The 24,261-nt window shown below is 60.4% G+C and overlaps 1 protein-coding gene across 4 annotated transcripts; it reads right to left on the reverse strand.

The window, feature by feature from the left end:
- Positions 1-3,142: 3,142 nt before the first annotated feature.
- On the reverse strand, positions 3,143-23,397 carry AMZ1 (archaelysin family metallopeptidase 1). Of its 4 annotated transcripts, none has more exons than XM_069569603.1 (7): positions 23,035-23,397; positions 10,052-10,534; positions 9,732-9,899; positions 6,975-7,103; positions 6,571-6,740; positions 5,848-6,024; positions 3,143-4,427 (listed from the first exon to the last, which is right to left on the reverse strand). In XM_069569603.1, exons 2-7 carry the CDS (start codon positions 10,353-10,355, stop codon positions 3,882-3,884), a joined length of 1,494 nt encoding a protein of 497 aa, XP_069425704.1. In that variant the 5' UTR covers positions 10,356-10,534; positions 23,035-23,397; the 3' UTR covers positions 3,143-3,881. The 4 variants fall into 4 exon arrangements, with proteins under 4 accessions (XP_069425704.1, XP_069425701.1, XP_069425702.1 ...); XM_069569600.1 differs by lacking the exon at positions 23,035-23,397 and adding an exon at positions 16,477-16,636; XM_069569601.1 differs by lacking the exon at positions 23,035-23,397 and adding an exon at positions 15,602-15,825.
- Between the last annotated feature and the right edge of the window lie 864 nt (positions 23,398-24,261).

A 24,261-nucleotide genomic window follows, 5' to 3' on the forward strand; every position in this document is an offset into this window, starting at 1 on the left:
CCCATGTCCCACAGGAGCGGTGACATGCACGTAACGTCACGACCCCAGTGTATCTTCAGCTCCATCGAGCCCCTCCAGCCAGGCCCGTGAGAGAGAGGTGGGCTCGGAGAGGGTCCGTGGGAAAGCTCAGACCCTCTCCTCTGACTCACAGGGCCTTTGACAGATAAGGAGATGACACTGACTTCATGCATCAGCAGAAATAAAAGCCAGGGCCCTCGTTTCTCGGAAACCATTATCTGCAGCTGTTTCAACTCAGCCCATTAAGGTGCCCAGCCGTCCGGTGTCTCGAGCCTGGACTTGGTGATCCGAGACTCTGATTCAAGAGATGGGGCTGGTTACGCCCCTCCCCCGCCAAAGTCACTCCCTGGGGGCCGTCCCCAGCTGCTCCCCACTCCCCGCAGGACAGGACCTGGGCTGATACTGGAGCAGAGGGAGGAAGCTGTAATCTCTGCTCCTAGAAGTTTTTTACTTTCGAAACGTCCCTCCCAGCAGCTATCTTCAAAGTACAGTCTGCAGCTGGTGCAGGCCGAGGAGGAAGTGGCTTGTCCGTCCCCGTTTCAGGATGCTTTCTGGGGGCACTCAGCACGGCTGGGAGCCAGAGGCCACGGGCGCAGGTAGACAGTGCTGAGAACTCGGCACTGACCCCCTCCGAGCCCCCGGCCCCAGTCTGAGCCAGGCTCTTCTCTGTTACCCGCACGTGTTCTTCCGTCTCTCCAGTCCTTGTTTGTGTGTGTGTCTGTGTGTCTGTGTGCCTGTGTCTGTGTGTGTCTGTGTGTGTGTGTCTGTGTGTCTGTGTGTGTCTGTGTGTGTGTCTGTCTGTGTGTCTGTGTATGTGTGTCTGTGTGTCTGTGTGTGCGTGTGTGTGTCTGTGTCTCTGTGTGTCTGTGTGTGTGTGTGTCTGTCTCTGTGTGTGTGCGTGTGTGTCTGTGTGTGTGTGCATGTGTGTCTGTGTCTCTGTGTGTCTGTGTGTCTCTGTGTGCGTGTGTCTGTGTGTGTCTGTGTGTGTCTGTGTCTCTGTGTGTGTGTCTGTGTGTGTGTCTGTGTGTGCGTGTGTCTGTGTGTCTGTGTGTGTGTCTGTGTGTGTGTCTGTGTCTATGTGTGTGTCTGTGTGTGCATGTCTGTGTGTGTCTGTGTGCATCTGTGTGTCTGTGTGTCTGTGTGTGTGTCTGTGTGTGTCTGTGTCTGTGTGTGTCTGTGTGTCTGTGTGTCTGTGTCTGTGTGTCTGTGTGTCTGTGTGTGTCTGTGTCTGTGTGTGTCTGTGTGTGTCTGTGTGTGTGTCTGTGTCTGTGTCTGTGTGTCTGTGTCTGTGTGTCTGTGTCTCTCTGTGTGTGTCTGTGTGTCTGTGTGTGTGTCTGTGTGTGTGTCTGTGTCTGTGTGTCTGTGTCTGTCTGTGTCTGTGTGTGCCTGTGTGTGTATATGTGTGTGTGTGTGCCTGTGTCTTTGTGTGTGTGTGTCTGTGTCTGTGTGTCTGTGTGTGTGTGTCTCTGTGTGTGTATCTGTGTCTCTGTGTGTGCCTGTGTGTCTTTGTGTGTGTGTGTGCCTGTGTGTGTGTCTGTGTGTCTGTGTGTGTGTGTCTGTGTCTGTCTGTGTCTCTGTGTGTGCCTGTGTGTGTATATGTGTGTGTGTGTGCCTGTGTGTCTTTGTGTGTGTGTGTGTGTGTGTGTCTGTGTGTCTGTGTATGTGGCTCCGTCGGGACTTTGCTGCAGCACACTGCACCTTTGTTGCATCGTGGAGGAGTTTTCATCACAACACTCAGACTCCAGTTGTGGGTTATGGGCTCTACAGCACTCGAGCTTAGTTGCCCTGTGGCAGGTGGGACCTTAGTTCCCCAACCAGGGACCGAACCTGCGTCCCCTGCACTGCAAACAGTGAAAGTGGGAAGTAGCTCAGTCATTTCCGACTCTTTGTGACCCCGTGGACTGTAGCCTACTAGGCTCCTCCATCCCTGGGATTCTCCAGGCAAGAATGCTGGAGTGGGTTGCCATTTCCTTCTCCAGGGGATCTTCCCGACCCAGGGATTGAACCCAGGTCTCCCTCATTGTAGGCAGACGCTTTACCATCTGAGCCACCAGGGAAGACATCCCATCGCAAGGCGGATTCTTAACCACTGGAGACCAGGGAAGTCTCTCCAGTCGTTAATCCCCTGCAGAGGGAAAGCAGGTGGGATCGCGTGGCAGTGTGATGGCCGGTCCGGGCAGTGTGTGCTCACAGGGACAGGAGTCCACAAGTGCTTTCCCACCGCCCATGCTCCTCCAGAACCTCACCACTCCCCCGTGAAGAGGCGTGAGCCCTACTGGAACCGGCTGTCCTGAGAGGCCACACCTCTCCCACGGGACTCCAGGAAGTCCCGCCTTTGCCCCCCAGGCTACAGGGACCCCAGCCCTGGCCCTCAGCAGCCAGGAGACAGCTCCCCCCGCCGCCACCCCTCCCCGTCCCACAAGCCAGACTCTCCAGCCCAGGACCAGGGCACACCTTCCCAGCTCCCTGCCCACACCGACCCTCCTGAGTGGACAGCTGTCGGGGCTTTACGCCCCCAGGTCTGCTCAGAGGTACCCGGGCCTCCTCCTGTTCTTGTGCTGTGCTCTCTGCGGGGTCCGCCCCAGCACACTTCCTGCGAGCCCGGCTCGTCCTATCTCCCCACCAGGTACCTCCAGGTCCTCGTGCAAAACGGAATGGAGTTCTGAAGAGCTGCGGCATCGCTGCTGTTTCCAGGGTGGTCTCACCCCTGTTAAGTCTCCCTGGTCTGGGACTTGCCTGGTCAGGTTTCAAAGAGGCTTCGGGCCTCGGCGCTTGTGCGACCACCCTCCTGATTCTGTGTACTTTGTGCCGTTGTTCTTAGAACGCCTCCCCAGACTAAGCTCTGTGCAAAATGTAGGAGCTGCCCCATTCTTGTCTCTCCCCAGATGAGAAGATAGCTGCCCCGGCCTCCCGGGCCCCCAACCCTCCCCCCTACCCATCACACTATGGGAGCCCTGCTGTTGGGACCAGAAGCATCCCCGCAGGACTCGCGAGCCACAGCCCAGGGCGGGTGAGAAGGAAAACAGGGTCAGTCTGTCACAAAAACGCATCAGATGTGTGTGCACAGAAGGAGCCTCAGAGAACCGGGAGCAAAATCTGACATAATTAAAGGCAGACAGATGCCTCTACTCGGGCGGTGGGTGTTTTAACATCTAAATCGCTTGTTCTCTCAGCAACTGGCAGAACTAGACCAAAAAACAGACACAGATGTTCTGAACAAAACCCTAACCCCCTGCCCTCGTGGATGTGGGGTCCAGGCTGTCCAGCTGAGCACGGAGCTGCGGTCAGCTCTCACCTCGGTAGGCCCCAGTGGCCTACCGTCCCGCCGCACGTCCCGCCGCACCTGGCTCCTCCCCCACCCAAGAGTCAACAGCAGGTCTGTGGAGGGTCCGTAGAGGCGGCGACCACCCCGAGCTTCAGGGAGACGCCTGCGGCAAGTCCCAAGGGCCAGGATGTGGTTAGACCGCAGCAGAGGACCCTTTCTATGGGCACGTGGCAGGGGGTGGAGGGGGCGATCAGTGTAGAGAGAAATGCAACTGCCATGACTTCCCCTCCGAGTGGAGACCCCGCGTGCAGGCTCTGGAAGCTGAGTCTGCAGTAGCGGAGACCCCAGGCTGCAGGAGAAGCGGGCACCTAGCCCGCCACCAGCGTCGGGTGGGCCCGAGGATGGCCTTCCGGGCGCCTGGGATGCCCTCCCCGCCAGCCACGTCTCGAGGCCATGTTCGGGACTGGGGGTGCAGCTGCGTCACCCTCTGCTTCCCAAGACACTGTCCCTCCTGTCCCTACTGGGCCTGTGGCACCCCGGAGGCCAGGCAGCCGGTGTCTGGGGACAGGCAGGCGCTGGACGAGTCACACTGGCCATACTAGTTGTCCTCTGCCTTCCGGCGCCGGGGGGGCGACTCGGCCCTGGATGGCCTGCGAGCGCTCAGCCTCCTCCGGAGGGAGGAGAACGTGTCCCCCAGGACCCTGCGCAGCCCCGCACCATCACGGCCACAGGGCAGGTCCTGCCGGGGGGGCGGGAGCCGCCCTGTGAACAGGTCCCAGGGGGCCAGCGCGTCCACGGCACCGTCCACCTGCTCCAGCTCCCCCTCGCTCACATCCCTCTCCAGGGCCTGGATGCAGGCGGCCAGCCAGCGCCCGTGCTCTGTCAGGGCCTCCCCTGGACCCTCCGCGGATGCAAGGGAGCCCAGCCCGTCCTCGGGATCCGGCTCGAGGCCCGCTGGGAAGGCCTGGCTCCAGGCGTCAGGGGACAGGGGCTCCGACAGGCTGCTGCCTGGCTCCGAGTCGCTCTCACAACACAGCCCCGAGTCTGCGCTGCAGGGCAGGGTGTCCTCCGACACGGACGGTTCCCCTACCACCGCCGGGCCCGGCTGCGTCCCCGCTGCCGCTTGTGTCCAGGCGTAGAGTCTCTACGAGGGAGAGACATAGGCTGAGCTGGCCTGACCTACCACGTCCCTCGCCAGGGAGCCACCAGGAGACCCAGCCACCCACTCGAGGAGACCCCACCATGCCCGTGACCCTGGGCAGATGTCAGACTCGAACCTCTAAAGACAGCAAACTTGCAGGAGCTCTGCAAGCCTGACGTATTATTCATGGTTTCCACAATGAATGGATAAGGATGTTTCAGATATATACAATGGACTATTACTCAGCCATTAAAAAAGAATGCCATCTGTAGCAACACGGATGCAACTGGATTCTCATACTAAGTGAAGTCAGTCAGAAACAGAAAGTACAGATACCACAGGATATCACTTGTATGTGGACTCTAAAATACGGCACTGATGAGCCTATCTATGAAACGGACTCACAGAGAAGATTTTCCACTGCCAAGGGGTGAAGGGTGGGGGAGGGAAGGAATGGGAGTTTGGGATTAGCAGATGCAATTATATATAGGATGGATAAGCAAGGTCCTGCTGTACAGCACAGGGAACTCTAGTCAGTGTCTTGGGATAAAGCATCATAGGAAAAGAATAGAAAAAGTGTACATACGTATATAACTGAATCACTCTGTGACTCATAAGTTAACATTGTAAATAAACTGTACTTCCAATAAAAGAAGAGAAAAAGAAAAGGAATCACCACCTGCCTGTGACCCGCGTCTGCACTGGGGCAGACGACCCTGGCTCCCTGGGCCCTTTCGGGCCCCGCTCCCCGCGGCTCCGCGCGCGGGCGGCAGAGGGCAGCACCGCCCGCCGGCCCGGCCCCTGCCCGGGTGGGCGGGGTTACTCGCTGCCCGCCCCTCCACGGCCGCTCTGGCTTCCTCCGCTCCGGTCTCCGCCCAAGCAGGGCGAAAGGGATGCTGCGCGGCCGCTCGGTGAGGCCGGCGCCGCCCGCAGAGAGCCGCGCTAGGACAGGTCTAGCACGCGGTCAGTGCCCGATAGAGACCGGCTCTAATTAGGGTTGCTGGGAGACAGAGGAGCCGGGCGCCCCCGAGCCCCCTCTGCCGCGGGACAGCCACCAGCACCCACGACTCAGCCGGATCCCGAAAGTCCCCGGAGTGACAGCACGGGCGTCCACACCGCGCCCTGCCTCCTCACCGCGTTCCCGCCCCGGCCCCGCCCCCTCACCGCGTTCCCGCCCCGGCCCCGCCCCCTCACCGCGTTCCCGCCCGGCCCCGCCCCTCACCGCGTTCCCGCCCCGGCCCCGCCCCCTCACCGCGTTCCCGCCCCGGCCCCGCCCCCTCGCCTCGTTGCCCCGGCCCCGCCCCCTCACCGCGTTCCCGCCCCGGCCCCGCCCCCTCACCGCGTTCCCGCCCGGCCCCGCCCCTCACCGCGTTCCCGCCCGGCCCCGCCCCCTCGCCTCGTTGCCCCGGCCCCGCCCCCTCACCTTGTACCTGTCCACCAGCCTGAAGCCCAGCAGGTGCTGCAGCTTGCGCAGGCAGATGGGACAGAGGTCCAGGGGCCGGCGCAGGGCCTCGTCCACGCGCAGCGCGCCCTGCATGAGGCAGCGGAGCCAGCGGCAGTTCCCCAGGCCCAGAAGGTGACACAGCTCGTGGCACGTGACCTGAGGGAGACGGGGCCACCGCCTTGCAGCCTGGAGCCCACCGCCCACCAGAACCCTGGGACCCCTGGGGAGGGGGACACGCTGGCAGAAAGGCCAGCGCTGGGGGCCTGGCAGCATGGAGGTTTGGACATCAAAGAGAAGTGAAGTCGCTCAGGCGTGTCCGACTCTTTGCGACCCTGTGGACTGTAGCCTACCAGGCTCCTCCATCCATGGGATTTTCCAAGCAAGAATACTGGAGTGGGTTGCCATTTCCTTCTCCAAAGAGACAAGGGCTCAAATCCCAGCCCTGCCTCTTGAGAGCCGTGTGACTGTGGAGAGAGCACTTGGCGTCTCTGAGCCTTAGTGTCCAAGCTCCCTAAAGTAACGGGGGGTCAGCGTATCGTGGGGACTGGACAGCATAACTGGCTGTCCACGCATGTCCTTCTGTCCGACTCCACCTCCCAGCCTCTCCTGGGAGCTTCCCGAGCCCCCAGCCCTTCCCCCTTCCTATCCCCCATCCTCTCCCACCACCTCAGCGGCACCTGGCACCCTGGCCTCCACACCCACCTTGCAGCACTGGACCATCCCCAGGGTGCTGAAGCACACGGTCTGGCCTCCATCCTGCAGGGGCGCCTCGGGGCTACCTGCGGCCGCCTCTACCTCCACCAGGTCAGGCGTGCTGGGCCCCCGCGGCAGGAACTCCCCCGAGAACCGGGCAAAGCTGCAGACACCCACTTCTGGGGGAAGGCAGAGAGGCGGGGGTGCCAGGCGTGGTCTCAGCTCAGGGAGCCCACGGGCAAAGCTCCCCCCAAGGAGTACAGGTCCTGAAGGCCCCACCCTGCCAGGCGTCCCCATGAAGGCAGCCAGGGGCAGATACCTCCCCCTCCTCTGGGAGGGACCAACGTTCCCAGGAGTTCCAGGCCTGTGCCCGAGCCCCAGGGCAGAGGCAGGGGCCCCGGGCGCTGGCTCACCGTGCCCTGGAAGGAACGTGCCGAAGGTGAAGGTCCAGGCCTCGCGGGGGTACAGGTCAGACAGCGTGAGGCCCAGCACACACAGAGCGTCCCCCGGCTTGCTGCTCTTCAGGAAGGACAGGATGCCATCTGTGAGGACAGGGCCAGAGGGCGCAGTGAGGCGGCAACTGGGCACCCCCCGCCTTTGGTCCGTTCCCCTCTTCCCCTGCTTGGCACCAGCTCATCCCAAAGTCAGACATGCCAGTGACATCCCGTGAGGAACGGTCAGAGCTCAGAGTAGCCAGGGTGCACAAGGTGAAGGGGGCCAGGGGCACGGCCTCCTCGGGGACAAGTGAGCGCTCAGGCTCTCTGTTCCCAAAAGTGCTTCACGGGAAGAGCCGCAGTAGCCCTGCGCAGCTGACAGACGGCCCTGGAGACGTCACCTCACCCCCAGGACCGGTGCATGTGGTCCTTTCGTGGCAGAAGGGACTTGGCAGATGTCATTAAATGAAAGGTCTCCCAGAGGGAAGGTGATCCTAGATTATCCAGCTGGACCTGCTGTAAGCACCAGGGTCCTCCCGGGAGCAGCAGGAAGGTCAGAAAGAGACCTAGAGGGGCTGCAGGGCAACAAAGCTGACCTTGATCTTAATTCAGGGAGACTCTGATCCTCGAGGCTGTTAAGAGAATGCATGTCATTTAAGGTGTTAACTGCCCATAGCAGGCGTAGACAGATGGGACGCCGGAGATGGAGCGGGGACCGGTGGGGACGTGGAGGAGCCCAGAGACACTGGGCAGAGCAGCTGCAAGTCTACAACCAGGAGAGGGTCTTGGAGTGATCAGAGCAAGAGGAAGAGAAAGATCCTTTCCAAAAGGTGTGGCTATAAAAAGGGGCAGAGAAGGGGGGCAGCGGTGTGTCAAGAAGTAGCAGCAGTTCCTGTCCAGGAGGGGGTGGAGGGCTCAGGCAGAGCCGTGATGTGGAGCTGGGCGTCCACCCGTGGACAGGGGGCTCGGGGCTGCAGGTGAGCAGCCGTGCTGAGGGGGTGTGGAAGTTCCCCTCTGCCTGCATTTCCTCCGCTGGAAAAGCAAGGTCAGAAATAAGAGGAAGGCAGAGACGTGAGGGTCCTGGGCTCACAGTCCCTCATTACAAAGGGACCACAACAGGCGGGAGGCAGATCTCGACGGCCAGAGTGGGCATGGAGCTGTGGGCTGGGCCTGACAACCTGGGACCCGTTAGCCAGGCAACAGGGCACATGGAGTGGGAAACCCTGGGGGAGGCGTTGCGAGGGAGCTGCTTGAAGCCCCAGCTACAGAGACGATCCCAATGTCGGTACTGACAAGGCCTAGCCCGGCGCTGTCCATAGAAACACAGTGTAGCTAAGACTTAGGTTTTACTAATTTTAAAGTTGATCAGGGCTTCCCTGGTTGTCCAGTGGTTAAGAATCTACCTTGCAATACAAGGGACACCAGTTCGATCCCTCATCCAGCAAGGTCCAGCAGGCTTCAGCACAACGAAGCCTGTGTGCCCCAACTACCGGGCCCACATGCTGCAAATACGAAGCCCGCAGGCCCAGAGCCTGTCCTCCGCACAGAGAGTAGCCCCCACTCAGCGGGACTAGAGAAAGCCTGCACATGGCACTGAAGACCCAGGGATGCAAAAAAAAACGAAAATAAATCTTTAAAAAATAAAAGATCAAATGGATTTTAGCACATGCATTTTAACCTCACATGTCAAAAAATTTAATATATCAAATACTAAAATGTTAGATTGTTTACGTCGTTTTTCACGCCGAATCATCAACGCGGGTATGCGTGTGTGCTCAGCAGCCATGCGTGGCCGGTGGCCACTGTCCGGACAGCCCAGGTCCAGGTGTGACCTGAGGCAAGTGGCCGAGGCCTCGGAGGAGAGACTGAGGGGGTCAGGTCTTGGGGTGGTGCTGACGATGGTGCCTGTTAGAGGTTGAGCCGTGACCACCAGAACATGATGCGGAAGCCCGGCACCTGAAACGTGACCTTATCTGGGCCCTGGGTTTGCAGACATGATCAAGTTAAGAAGAAGTCAGCCGGGTGGGTCGATGCAGTTTGCCCGGGGTCCTTATTAGACGAGGATAGACAGTCACACAGGCCGTGACCGGCTGACAGACCTGCTGACCGGGCCAGGATTCTGGCCTCCAGGCCATGAGACGATGAGGCGCTGCTGCTCTAAGCCCCCCGATGCTGTGCTTCGCCACAGCGTCCCCAGGAAACGAACGCAGCCGCGAAACCATGGACTCGGACCACAGGAGCTCAGCCCCTCACGAGCTCCGCGCCCCACCTGCCCCGAGCCTTTTTGGGTCTCCTTCCTTCCCCCTGCAGTGCAGTGTGGGACTGGGGGCGGTCTATTCACCAAGCAGAGGGCGGAATTCTGGACCCCCTGCATCTCAGCACTGGGATCTCCAGGGCCCCTGGGGCGGGTGGGCAGATGCTGGGTTCCCCTCGAGTGGGGCAGAAGCAGCCGCGGGCATAATGATGTCGTGCAGGGCAGGGAGGGGCTGGGCCAGGACTAGTCAGGGCTCCACAGGCCCCACTCAGACCCTCGGGGGCGGGGGAAGGCTGTGCCCAGGAAGGAGCTGAAGCTACAGCCCAAACACAGACAGGAGCACGCCCCCTTGGGGAGGCACTCACCCTGGACGCCCTGCAGCGCCCCCCGCCCCCCCAACCTCTCCCCCCCACCACTAGAAGACGGCAGGACAAGCCGAGCGGTGGGGACCTGACCTGTGCGCGCACGCCACACACACTCACCGGTGTGGAGCTGGAGCCTGTCGGGGTCCTGACCCAGGCGACGCGAGCAGTGGATGGAGGCTGCCGCCACCGAGGGCAGGCATCTGACCTGCAGGCCCAGGAAGAAGGCCTCCGTGCAGCTCCGCAGCTGGTCCAGAAGCGCGCTGCCCGCTGGCCCCTCGCTCAGACCTGGGAGCGGAGCAGCACCGTCAGCCCTGCCCAGCCCCTTGCTCCTCCTTGGAGCCCCCACCCGAGACACCGACCCAGGGTGGGAGCCAGGAGACCTGTGAGAAAGCGGCCGCAGGTACCCAGGGGCTGCAGGTACCCACGGGCACAGGTACCTATGGGCTGCAGGTAAATGTGCTTCCGAGCGAGGCTCTGCTTCCGGGGCGGCAGGGCGGCATGGAAGGTCTGGAAGTCCTCGGGGGCCTCTGGGCGGCTAAGGAGCCAGTCGAAGGCCGTGCGGATGAGCAGCGTGCCGAAGAGTGTCCTCTGGGGGTTGTAGGCCTCAGCCAGGAAGAGCCTCTCGGCCGGGGAGAAGGCGGCTGTGTAGAGCTGCCGCAGGGCGGGGTCGGTGGACAGCAGCGCATCCTTCAGGGCCCGGGGCCCGAAGCTGAACTCCTCGGCCGGCCGGCACTGCAGCATGACGGGCCTGGCCTCGCCCGGGCGGCCCACGCACCGCCCGGGGCCCGGCCACCGGCTCGTCCACAGCCTTCCTGGGGGCCGAGCGTGACGGCCACACGGGCTCCCCGCTCACAGACCGGGAGTCGAGGACCTGAGGGGCCTGGCTCCACGTGGCGCTGGGCCTCCTGGCCTGTCGGCGCCTGCAGGGACAGGGACGTGCTCCACTGAGCCCCCGGAAGTTCCCCAGCACCGCGCCAGTAGGGGAGCCACCAGCAGGGAGAGGGGAGGCCCTGAGCCGCTGGGGAGGCTGGAGGGGCAGGGGTGGCGCGCAGACGGCAGGGAGGCTGGTGACCACTCACTGCACTGAGAGGGCTTCCCCCCAGACCAGAGCGCCCTCCTGTGGCTCGGAACTCCAGCCCCTCCCACCGCACACCCTGCAGTGTCCAGGAAGGGCCCAGCTGCCTGCGCTTGACTGAGTCTCCCCATAGACGCAGGGGTGGAGCGGGCGGGTGGGGAGCCTCGCCAACAGAGATGGAGGGGGAGGCGGCAGAGAGAACGAGCCGGAGGAGCCACGAAGAGAACAGATCGGGACGGAGGCCAGAACGGCAGAGTCCTGATTTAGAAAGTCAGGCAGCGAGGCACACCCGCAAACCCTTCTCTGCAGAGCACAGTGGCGAGGCCTCCCAGCCCGCGCTGGAGAAACAGCCACAGCCTGGCTTCTGTGGAAGAAAGAACGGAGCCCGCGTTCTCTTCACTACGCCTGCGTGCTCAGTCCTGTCCCACTCTGTGCGACCCCACGGACTGCAGCCCGCCAGGCTCCTCTGTCCATGGGATTCTCCAGGCCAGAGTCCTGGAGGGGGTTGCCATTTCCTCCTCCAGGGGATCTCCCCCTCCCAGGGGTCGTCTCCTCCATCTCCTGCACTGGCAGGTGGATTCTTTATCACCTGGGAAGCCCACCCACCTTGTTAACCCCGGTTTAAAGTGTTGATCCAGAGAAGAAACTCACACGTACCCACTCATATATGCATATGTGTGTGTGCATATATGTACAAATAAATCTATACACATGTGTTCACTTTCACTTTTCACTCTCATGCATTTGAGAAGAAAATGGCAACCCCCTCCAGTGCTCTTGCCTGGAGAATCACAGGGATGGAGGAGCCTGGTGGGCTGCTGTCTATGGGGTCGCACAGAGTCGGACACGACTGAAGCGACTTAGCAGCAGCAGCAGCAGCAGCAGCATTCATATAGAGAGGAAAACTAGTGTATGTATAATTTATAAATCTTCCTCTGGAAAATTATATACGTATGATTTTTTCCAGGGATGTTATACACACGTGTGCATATATACACACACTCTCACACATACGGGTGTATCCTCTCCAGAGTTACTTGCTGGCTTAGCTGAGGGGAGGGAGCCAGGACTGAAGGCTTACTGAGATTCCTGCCAGTGGAGAGTGTCGCGTATTTCTCTCTGCACATACATTTTACAAATGTAACATCCAGTTGTGTGTGAAATCTTACATCCTCTTCACTTCGTGTATGATGAGTGCTTTCCCAAACCCTTAAACAGCCTATTTTTTAAAAATGTCATTTTAATGGCTGGCCAAAACTCTGCAATTAGTACATGGGTGTGTGTTTCCATTTCCTCAGGAGAGGTTCCTGGCAGATGCTGTGTGTGGACGTTTAAGGGCTCTCAGTTTGTGTCGCCAAACTGTTTTCCAGAAAGGTCACGCCAGTTCGCAACCCCATCACCTTCCAAGTTTCTAAGTACTCAGCAGCAAATAAAAACCATCACCAAGAGCACTAAATGCCCCACTCCGTTCCAGACAGGGGTGTGGGGACAGTTACCCTCGTTTTCAAGAGGGTGAAACTGAGGCAGAATAAGGTTAAAACTAGCAACCGAAGCCACGGGCTTCACAGGCCGTGCCTGGTGAAGAATCCATCTGCCAAAGCAAGAGACGTGGGTTAGATCCCTGGGTCGGGAACATCCCGTGGAGGAGGAGATGGCAACCCACTCCAGGATTCTTGCTTGGAGAACCCCCTGGACAGAGGAGCCTGGAAGGCTACAGCCCATCGGGCTGCAAAGAGTTGGACACTGAGTAACAGCATGGGCAAGCAAGCAAGCAAAGCCACACTGCTCACAAGAACCAGAGACGAGGCTGGGACGCAGCCACCTTCAAGGACCACGGCTCCCGTTACCCGGAGCTGCAGAGCGCCACCTTCCCCAGACCCCTGCCCTGACCCCGCTCCGTGCCGCCAGACACCAGGGCGACACTGACGGTCTGTAATGGGGTGGACAGCCTGCTCCTGGGCTGTGGGGAAAAATGCCAGGCGCCTGAGGACCACATCTCCACAGTGGGGAGTTCTCCCGGGCATGGACGTGTGAGGAGGACCCTGTGAGGACGGACCGTGCGAACAGGAGGACGTGGTCAGCATCTCCGAGGGGGCCGGGCGGGCTCCCGGGGTGGAGCCCCTGTGGCACCCTCCCTCCACCTGACCGTCACTGAGTGCGGCTTGGCCTACACCCGTGGACAGAGCAGAGGGCCCTGGCTGGGGAGCGGGGGAGTGCTTAAACTCTAGAGATCCAGGGCAGACAGGGAGAGAAGATAAAAAGTAAGGATTGTCTGGTGTGTTAGAAGGTGATAAACGCTACTGGCGAGGAGAGGCTGACCAGGGCTGGGGCTCAGCTCTCCAAGGCTGCATCGTCTTTGCAAGAGGGTGACCAGGGTGGGTGTCACTGAGAAGGCAGGGCCTGAGCAGACTGGAGGCAGGAGCCAGAAAGAGGGGGACCTGGGGAGGCCCCGAGCAGAGGGGCGTGTGCAAAGGCCCTGCGGCACACGCCCGCATGTGCCGCACAGACACACGGGAGGCTCCGGGCGCTAGGAAGCCCTCCTCCCCTGTGTCCTGGGGGTGGAGAATGGCCCTCCAGGAAGCTTTAGGCGTGGTCAGTGGGCTCCGGGCTCCTGGCTGTCCAGGACTCGGGGCCGCGGGCACAGAGGGGCGCTCGGGAAACCCTGAGCGGGGAGCGCTCTGAAGGCCAGCAGGGCTCTGGCCAGAACCTGACCCTCTGAGCCACTGGGCCTCGTTTCCTAGCAAGCACACAGGGCTGGTTCCACTGGCCTCCCTTGCCCAGAGCGAGGCTGGACCAGGCAGAGAGGAGGCGGTGCCGGCTCGTGTCCAGGGCCAGCCCGGAGCATCTGAAACCACGTGCACCTCACCCATCTGCTCTGGCTTCCGGGTGTAGGTCGCGGGCCCCGCACAGCTCCCGGGCTCTCCCAGGCCCTCCGCTCACCAGTACCCGCCCCTCAGCGAGCTGCAGCGGGCGGCAGGCTTCACCGCCAACCGTTCCGGCTACCCCATTGCCTGGTGTCACGGGCTGTTCAGAACTACACTTTCTGTAACTGAGAATGACTATAAACTCCTCCTGTGGGGCCGCGGGAACCTTCCGGACGCCCGGAGGGTCTGCGTCTCAGCCTCCCCACGGAGGTGAAAGCGGGACTGAGGCCCCCAACAGAGGACACCCCTCCTCACAGCTCCACCATCCTGCGAACCCCAAGGTCACTTCTGGACCCAACACCTCCTCTGAACCCACCGCTTCCTGAAACGGAGCTATTAGTAGTCATACGTCTTATGGGCGAGGGGACGGAGGCTCAGAGAGGGGAGGCCACTTACCCAGGGCAGCACAGCTCATAAGACACGGTGCTCCAGACTCCGACAGAGATGTAAGGCAGACAGTAAACAGCAATAAATATTGCCCGCGTCACTCCGGGCCTCCCTGGCAGGACCTCCTCCCCCGAAGGGTCTTTCCTGCAGCACCCACTGCCTGCCACCACCCACGGACCCCGCTCGGGGACTTCAGTGCCAGAGAGCTCCGCAAAGCCTCAGGAAGTGAAAACCGCCTGCTTTTCACCAAAAGTTCATGGGCTAGGGGTGACTTGGGCCCACACTGTAAACCCCAGGCTCCTCCCAGGTGTGCAGAGAGGGCCAGGTCGTGTGGCCCACAGCAACCCAAGACACAAGGGGAGTTTCCACCCCAGGAACCCGCTACAGCGTCACACCCTGCGGGGGATCCCGAGAACGTTGGCTTATGCGGTTACATCAACCATCTTCTGCGTCTGAACTTAAAACCAAGAACCGTGTCAAATACAGGAACACAGTGTCCTGCCTCCTGACACACACCTGACACGCACATCCTTGCCGGCGTGAAGGCGGTTTTGACCTGAGGGTCCCCTGCGGGGTCCCTAGAACATACTGTGAGGACCACTATTGCACTGCGAATTCCCACAAGAACCACGTGGGCACGCCTGTGCCTGGAGCATCCACATGGGAAAACTGGGCCTGGCACAAGCCAGAGACACCCCACAACACACCCCGAGCAGAGCTGCTGGCCTGCCAGCCACATAGAAGAGCCTGGAAGAAACAGGCCCTTAGCTGCGGACCAGTACAGGCGCGGGGGTCCCGGGGACAGGAGGCTCCAGGTCACGCCCCAGGGTGTATGAGATCCTGTCCACTCACTTGGGTCCCACTCTCTCTGGGGTCTGGCCATCCATCTGCCCAGGCAGCATTTCCTCTCAAGAGCCCCGGGTAGCCACATTCCCTTCCTGGGTCGCTAAGGGAAACCCTCGTGGGACTCTTCAGTCCTGCCGGGTCATCTCTGCACAAGACCACCCCTCGTGCAGAGCCAGCAGCTGAGCGTGGGCAGAGACGCAGTCCCAGGGCGCTGACGGAGGGAGCCACCACCAGAGCAGGCACTTCCCTGCCCTCCCCGCTACCTGCACCCCGTTAATCTTGGCAACAGAGAACGCTCCGGAAGGGAGTCCTCCAGAAACACTGGCTGTCTTTCCTGCTCTGAGATATCCATGGCTCTCCTCTGTACACACTGTCGCACGAGACCCCAGCCACATGCCTGAGCCCTGCCCGCGCTGTCTCACTCAAGCTGCACAACACGGGGCCGCTGGGGGTGTTGTTATGGTGCCCCTGTCTCAGATAGGGAAACTGGGGCTAGGCCCCATTTCAGAGCCATGCTTCACACTGGAGCTGGAACTCTTTTTTTTTAACCCCAAATCAATGACCTTTAATTTTAAAAAGTAACATGCTCAAATCAGAAAACTTAGGAAAGAGCCAGAACTCTTAACCATCAAGAGTTAACCTGGTTAACTCTTAACCAGATGGGATGTCTCTGTCCTGCCACTGTTAACACTGGGACTGTGGCCACACTTCTCAGCCAGCCTCCCCTCTCCCTGGGGTGCCCACGTCCACCTCACCTGTCCACGGTCCTGCTCAGAGGCCAGGGAAGGACATGTGTTGATTCCACTCCCAGAGGAGGGTCTGCCCCAAAGCCTTCGGCCCGGCACCCACTCCCCTGCCCCCAACCAGTCAATGCCTTAGAGTCAGAGGCAAGAAAGCCCGCTCTGGTTCTTCCTATTCTGAATACGCTTTGCAAAACATCCTGGCAGCTGCAGCGAGCTATTCATCACCACCTGCCTTCCGAGCAGCCCCGCGCTGGAGCCATGTAAAGGCTTGGGGTTTCACACTTCTCAGAGGCTCCCGCCTGCTCCGAGGGGCACCGAGGGCTTTGACCTCAGGGGCCCGGCTGGGCGGCAGACCCCTGCTTCCTGCAGCTGCCCCCACCTCCCGTCCACCCGGCCACCAGGCGGACGGCTTCCTCCCTGTGACAGGTGGGCAGGACCTGTCCTCCCCCTCCCCGCCCAGCGGCATTCCCAGTTCTGCATCGCCGCGGAACCCCATGGCCCGCTTTTCCGGCTGGAGGGTTGCCTGATTTCCTTGGGAGTAGCAACTGAGCCTCCTCCCCACCAACACCGAGCCGGGCGGGGGCCCCTCCCCGCACCCCCAGGCTCAGGGGAGGCACTCCATGCCCACCTGGGCCGGCCAGGCAGTGCCCTCTTCCCGTGCCTGGCCCCGGGCTCTCCCACAGCCTGTGAGCCCCCATCACCAAGATGGAAGACAGCCCGCGGGTCGCCCTCCCCCGGGGAGCGCAAGGCCGGGAGGGGTGCTCCGAGCTCCCTCTTTGCACCGGCTCCGCTCTGCCGGGACCAGGCCGGAAAGTTCCCAGGCGGGCGCGGAGCGCAGAGCGCAGCACTGCACCAAAGCCTCCTGGGCGCCCGGGGCCGCGTCTCACCTCCCGCGGGCCCCGCGGACCCCGCGCAGGAGCGCGCCCGCCGCCGCCAGGCCGTCCTCGGGGCTTGCGCGGCCGCACCCGGCGCTGCAGCTCCCGCCCGCCCCGGCGGTCTCTTCTCGGTCCTCGGGCTCCCCGCCGCGCCCCGACCTCGCTGCCGGCCGGCCGAGGGCGCGTGGGCCACCGGAATGGGGGGGGGGGCTCGTGACGTCAGCACCGAGGGGCCGCCCGTGGGTGCCGCCCCCCTCCCGCCGCTCTGGGGCATCACGCGCGGACCACAGTGGGCAGGGTGCTGGCAGGGGCCCCTGGGCCTCAGACGTGGGCTTACAGGCGCTGACCTCTGCTGATCCCCATACAGCCTGCCAGGGACGCCCCGACACTCGCAGAAACACCGGAGGAGGGGCGGGGCCTGAGATCTTAGGGCCACACAGGTGAGAGGGGTAAACCAGAGCCACCCAGTAGGGCCCCCGGTGAGACAGGTAAACCAGACCTGCCCAGGTAAGGCGCTGGCATCAGGGTTACCCCAGTGCTCCAACCAATGACTCAGCCTAGCCCGGCCATCACTGCCCCCCTCCCCACCCTGGGAACCTTGTCTGGTGGCCTCCCTATTAAAATGTAATAATGATTTCTTTGTTAGTATATATATGCCAGGCATAATACATACACTAAATGCTTTAAATGTACGATCTCAGGTCTGTAAGATAACTGTCCTTTTTGTCTCCATTTTATAGATGAAAAACTGAGAAAAAAGCAAAGACTGGGGAGCGGGCAGGGGAAGTGAGAGGCCCACCTAGAGGGCAGAGCAGCCGGGCTGAGCACCCCCAGCGCTGGGGGGTGCTGGGGGCGGGGACCCACCCAGCAGCCCCGGCTCCATGTTCGGCGCCCTTTTACGGTGTGAACGCCATGGGCCCCCGACATGGTCCAGGGGCTGTGTGTCCTGGGGGCTGAGAGGCAGGGCACCCCGTGTCATCCCCAGGGTCACCTGGGTGACCGGGAAAGCCTCCTGGAGAAGCTTCCCCCTGCACTTTGGGAGGCGAGGAGCCACCTGCCCAGCTTCCATAAAGTCTCCATCCCCACAAGGGTTCTGTCTGCGGGGGTGGGCCCCCGAGGGGGGGCTTGGTCCTCAGGACATGCACCTTGAGTGAGGGCCGCCATCTGTCCCGTCTCCAGATCATCGTGGCTGGTCAGCAGCCTCCTGCCCAGTCCCCAGAGCTGCCCGGGGCCACCACCCCAAGGTGGGAGAGGACCCCCAGGACAGGGAGGAGCTTGGATGTGAAGGCCGGCATTATCCCGGCCCCAAGGGGGAGACGCTCCCTCCATCTGCCCTTTATCCCTTTGGAAACCTCTACCATAAGGGCTTCCTTTGAGGCAAATATTGCTGTGGCTCTGGACTGCCAGCTCCCAGGCCTTCCCGGCAGCCCGCCCACCCCCGCCTGCCTGGTCTCATTCTGGAGAGATGCCCCACGCGTGGCTGAGGGGTGTGTCACCGTCGTCCCCAGCATTGCTGGAGAATTTGTTTAAGCCTTAAGAAACGATCCTATAACAATAGACATCCATTGTAGAAGATCTGAAAAGTTCTAACCAATTTAAGAAACAAAAAAGACTCCATAATCCAACCATCAAGAGGTTACTTCTCTTAACTTCCTGTTAGACATGCTTCAAATAATTTTTCTCTCAGCATTTACACAGAATTTTTAAGGAATGCGCTCTGCATATTTTGCTCTGCTGGAGGCTTTATCACATGATACCTTTCCCTGTCAACTGCCAGAAATCGGAGGTTCCTCAAAAAACTAAAGATGGCTCAGAGGTTAAAGCATCTGCCTGCAATGTGGGAGACCAGGGCTCAATCCCTGGGTCAAGAAGATCCCCTGGAGAAGCGAATGGCAACCCACTCCAGTACTCTTGCCTGGAAAATCCCATGGGCGGAGGAGCCTGGTAGGCTGCAGTCCATGGGGTCGCGAAGAGTTGGACACGACTGAGCAGCTAAAACTTTCACTTTTTTCCCCCCAAAAAATGACAAGTTGCCATATGGTCCATCAGTCTCACTCCTGGACATAGATCCAGACCAAACTCTAATCCAAAAAAATACACGCAGCCCTACGCGCACAGCCGCAGATTCACAACACACCAAACAGGGAGACAACCTAAGCACCCATCAACAGAGGAGTGGACGCAGAAGATGCGGCCCAGGGCACAGTGGCGCGCCACTCGGGCGTGAGAAAGCGCGGAACCGCGCCATCTCCAGCAAGAGGGATGCAACCAGAGACGACCACACTAGGTGAAGCAAGTCAGGAAGAGAAGGGCAGGCACCGCGGATACCGCTTATATGTGGACTCTAAGATACGGCCCAAGTGAACTTATCTATGAGACAAAAGCAGGCTCACAAACACAGAGACTAGACTTGTGGTGCCAAGTGGGAGTCGGGGAGGGAGGGATTGGGAGCTCGGGCTTAGCGGGTACGGACTGTCATACACAGGATGGCAGACAAGGTCCTCTCGTATAGCCTGGGGAACTCTGTTCAATATTCTGAGAAACCATGATGGGAAAGCACGTGAAAAAGGATTTATATGTATAACTGACTCACTCTGCTGCACAGCAGAGATTAGAACACTATAAATCAACTACACTTTGATAAAGTTGTTTTAAAAGACACAAGTTTAAACATACGAGAGTAAATAAATAAACCCAGTGGCAGGAATCCTCCTCAGAGACAACAGGAGAGACACGGAGGGAAGAAGACCACTGACTCCAGAGGCAGAGGCGAAGGCTGAGGCCGTGAGCTGAGGGGCCCCTGAGCCTGGCGGGGCCAGGAAGGACCCCCACGCAGGGCCTCTGCAAGGAGGCCCTACCCAGGCCTTGACTTTGGACTCCATTTAAGAAAATTAATTTCTGTTATTTTTCAAACATGCATTTGGCTGCCCTGGGTCTTCACTGCTTCCCGTGGGCTCTCTTATTGCGGAGCATGGACCCTCTAGTTGTGGCATGCTGGCTTAGCTGCCCCGTGACACGTGGGCTCTTAGTTCCCTGACCAGTGATTGAACCCCTTCCTCTGCACTGCAAGGCAGACTCTTAACCACGGGACCCCCAGGGAAGCCCCCACGCTGCCGTTCATGGTCACCTGCTACAGCAGCCTCAGGAGAGGACTGGGCGCGTGTGCGGTCAGCCACGTCCGACTCCGCGACCCCGTAGACGGGAGCTCGCCAGGCTCCTCTGTCCACAGGATTCTCTGGGCAAGAACACTGGAGTGGGTTGCCGTTCCCTCCTCCAGGGGACCTTCCCGAGCCAGGGATGGAACCCGTGTCTCTTACACTGGCGGGAGGATTCTTTACCACCACGCTGTAGGAAACGAATGGAGCTGGAGAATAAGAAGCCGCTTCCTATGCTTGTCATAGGGTCAGGAAAACATCCAGAATGCTCTCGGCACTCAGTGGCTCCTTACACCACCCATCTGGCCGAGGCTTGGACACCCGCTGTGCTTTGGAGAGTGGGGACTGGGCGCTTCCCTTCTGTCCATGGGCAGCAGACCAGGGTGAAGGCGGATGTCCTGTGGGCACAGACAGGGACGCAGGGGCTGAGGGGCTCATGCCATGTGAGAGGGCAAGATGAGCTGAGCAGGGTCTCTGGGCAGAGATGGGGTCCTGCCGGCCAGAGGGACAGCATAGACAAACGCCTGCGACCTCCCGCCAGAGCTCAGCACTGGCTGGGGCTCCCCGCAGCCTGGGGGACTCGGCGGTCCCCCGCATCAGAGGCAGGACGAGTGGGCCTGACATGCAGCCCAGGCCAAGAAGGGCGTCCTGTGGGTGTGGTGGGCAGAGAGGGCAGGGCCTCCAGCTCCCGCACCCTGCCGGCGAGGACGCCTTCGGAGCTCCAGGTCAGCATTCACTCGGGGTGCCCAGGTCTGGAATCCCGTGTCCCTCAGGGAGCAGCCAGACCAGCTGGGCTGCCGGGGTGGGCTCGCCTCAGGTACCCCCAACACATACACCAGATACACACTCACACACACACACACAGACCCATACACACACACACACACACTCATACACATACACACTCACACACACACAGACCCGTACACACACACATACACACTCATACACACACTCATACACATACACACACACTCACACACAGACCCATACACACACACACACTCATACACATACACACTCACACACACACACAGACCCATACACACACACATACACACTCACACTCATACACATACACACTCACACACACACACAGACCCATACATACACACATATACACTCATACACATACACACTCACACACATACACACACACAGACCCATACACACACACATACACACTCACACACATACACACACACAGACCCATACACACACACACACACTCATACACATACACACATGTATACATGCAGATACACGCTCACATACATACACACTCACACTCACACTTGTACCTAGATACATACTCACACATAGACATATACACACATACACATACACACACACATCCACTCACACACAGATACACACACACATAGACGTATACACACATAGACATATACACACACATACACACATACACACACAGACATATACACACTCACATACAAATACACACATATACACACTCATACACACATGCATACATACAGATACACAGACATATACACGCATGCATACACACGTACATGCACACACACATATACTCACACACATACAGATACACACTCACACATACACACACACATACACGCATAGACACATATACACACTCACAAATACACACACATTCACACTTATACATACAGGTGCACACACAGACATACACACATACACACACATGCATACATACAGATACACAATCACACATATACAGACACATACACGCAGAGACACATACACACTCACAAAAACACAAATGCATACACATACACACACGTATATACACTCACACACATGCACACACACACTCACACACCCAGACATATGCACACACCAGTGACCCCGCCCCTGGTGGCAGCAGGGGCCCCTTCTCAGCACCCACAGGCTCAGCAGAGGCTGGGGAAGAGCGTGGGCGTCCTTGGCCTCCAGAGGGCAGACCCCCGCCCCATGTCTGCGTCTGCCTCTCCTCCTGGGCCTCTTGCCCCCCACCCCCCCCCCATCCTTGCCCGATGGTGGTCCCTGCGGGTGGGGGCCCAGAGGCATCCCGCAGAAACAGAGAAGAGGCGGGGCTCGGCGGCCCCCCACCTGACAACATGGTCCCCGCAGGCCAGTCTGGACTGTGGGCACCGGGCGATGCTCCCCTTGGATCTGAATGTCGCCTATGCGGGCTCTGGGGAAGCTCAGCCCCTGCGTTGGGTCCCCAATGACAACAGCTCTGTCCCCAGGTGCCCAGGGCAGGGCAGGCGCGGGGGTTCCCAGGACCGAGGCCGCATCCTGCTCAGCGGCGACAGGGCTGACTCCAGGCAGACAGTGGCCTCCCCTCCGCCCCACCCGGCTCCTCACCGTAGTACGTAGGCCATCCAGCCCCCACCTGGGTGGTCACAAGGGCTGATGGAGCAGCCGGGACGTGGGCATGGTGGAGAGGAATGCCATCCACACTCACTCTGATGGTTTCTGACCTGAGACCCTGGCCCAGCGCAAGCGGCCCAGCACGTGTTTGGTGGACACAGGGGGCTCAGGGTGTGGGGATCTGGCCAGGGACCCCACCTGAGGCCATCTCCTTGGGATTTGAGGTGTCCTCACCCCCACAGATGACCTGAGCCCCCCTGCCCCACAGGGAGACCCAGGAGGCCCAGCGTCCAGTAGAAGACCTTGAGGCCATGGGCTCCCCGGCCAGGCCTGTGAGGACCCGGGCCCTGGCCACACAGAGCCCTGCCTGAGGGAGTCCCAGCTTTGTGGCCAGTTTGAGTACTCAGAGCCCACGGTCCAGAAGCTTCTCCAGGCAGGCACAGGAGGGGTGGGGGTGGTTGGGGAAGGCAATGAGGGGAGGGTCCCAGGTGAAGGCAGAGGCAGGCTGAGGAGGCCAGGCTGCACCTGGTCGGCCCCCGAGACACCCCTCGACGGCCCCCAGCCCCAGGCCAGGCCTCCCACGGCCCATCCAACCACACTCCCAGAGCCAGATGAAGCCACATGGCCACAGAGCCTTTCAAGGACTCCCCAAATCTAAGGATGAAGCCCAGCCTTCCCCACGAGCTGTGAGGGTCCTGGCCACCCTGCCCACCATGTCCCAGGCTTGCCGGCTCTGTCTGACCCAGACACCATCCTCTTTCTCCCTCTGGGGTCCCTCAGCCTAGAAGGTACCCAGCCCCTGCAACCCCGGCAGGGATTCCCGAGTCAGGGTGAGCCCCAGCCTGGCGGGGTGCCACGGAGCCGGGCCGCCACTCCTAGCTGCCCCCCCGTCCACCCCGGCCCCCTCTCCCATCTGGTCTCACTTCCGGGTCTCTGCCTGCAGCCCGCCCCCTGCCCCTTGCAGGGAGGACCCCCACCCCTCACTTAGGTGTCAGGCCCCACGGCTACTTCCTCCCAGGCGCCCTCCTGACACACACTGCCACCGACACACGATTACCTGGTCAGTGTCTGTCTTCCGGCCGTGAGAGCACGCTGGGGGTTGTGTGTTCCCTGAGCGGCTAGTGCAACGCCCAGCCCATAGTGAGCGCTCAGCCCAGGTGGGCGCACGGCCACGTGTCACAGCCCGGCATGCACACCCCTGTACACACCCCGCGTCCCTGCCGCACACGGCTCTCCGAGCACGCCCGCACGGACACGCTGGCCTCCAGGCACACACATGCACCCACACGCACGCTTGCACTCACTCCCAGCGTGCGGCACACACGCCCCTCCACACACAGGGCCCTCATGCTGGGCACACATGGGCACACACACAGCTGAGCATGCCTGCTCATGCCGTCCCCGCCACCCTCACTCCAACAGGCGCCTGAGCTGCTGTTTGCCGCCTCTGCCTCCGGCGTGTTTGCCAAGCAGTTTCCATGGCGACACATCTCAGCTCGGCTGGGAGCGGGGAAGATGGCCTCCATGGAGGGGACGAGCCTTGAGGTCTCTGCATCCACCAGCTCCACCAGCAGGCAAGGGCGGGTGCTCCCCAAAGTGGAGATGCCACCCCTGGCCCAGCCTGTATGAGGCTGGCACCTGAGGCGGCGGCTCTGGAACTTCTGGGTTACATGCTCTAGGGCGAAGGTCACTCAGTCACTCAACAAACCCTGTATGCTGGCTGCACAGTCACCTGAGGCACAGGCCTGGCTCACTAGACTGTTATCCCAGCATCTGGCTGAAGGCCCATCCCACAGGTCAGTGGTCCCTGAGCATCGAGGCCTGGCCACTCACCCTCTGCTTACATGGGGCAAGGAAGCCATGCTCCCTGCCCACCCACATGCTGGAAGACCAAACGCAAAAGCAACCCTGATTCTGCACCCCTGCCTGAACCTCCATCCTCTGTGCCGCAACGCCTGTGAAGGAGGGAACCTGCCCGGTAACTGGCTTTGGCCACCCAAGGCGACAGTGACACCATGCCAGGGCTCAGCCGCAGGATGGCGTGCTTCTGCCTGCTCTCCCGTGGCCTGCGGTCTGCAGCAAGGTGAGGGGACGTGGGGCCTCCTAGCTGAGACTACCACCCCCACAACCCGCCACAGAGCGAGCCCAGAGCAGCAGTCTGCCAGGCTGGCCTTGACACCCTTCAGATACAAGAAAACGTGGTTTTAAGTCGCTGGCCTGAGACTGCTTGTTACAGCAGTAGCTAAGAGACATACCCTCTTCCAAGGGCCTCATGCAATCAGTA

This window comes from Ovis canadensis, chromosome 24 (assembly GCF_042477335.2).
Source record: "Ovis canadensis isolate MfBH-ARS-UI-01 breed Bighorn chromosome 24, ARS-UI_OviCan_v2, whole genome shotgun sequence".
Lineage (NCBI taxonomy): Eukaryota > Metazoa > Chordata > Mammalia > Artiodactyla > Bovidae > Ovis > Ovis canadensis.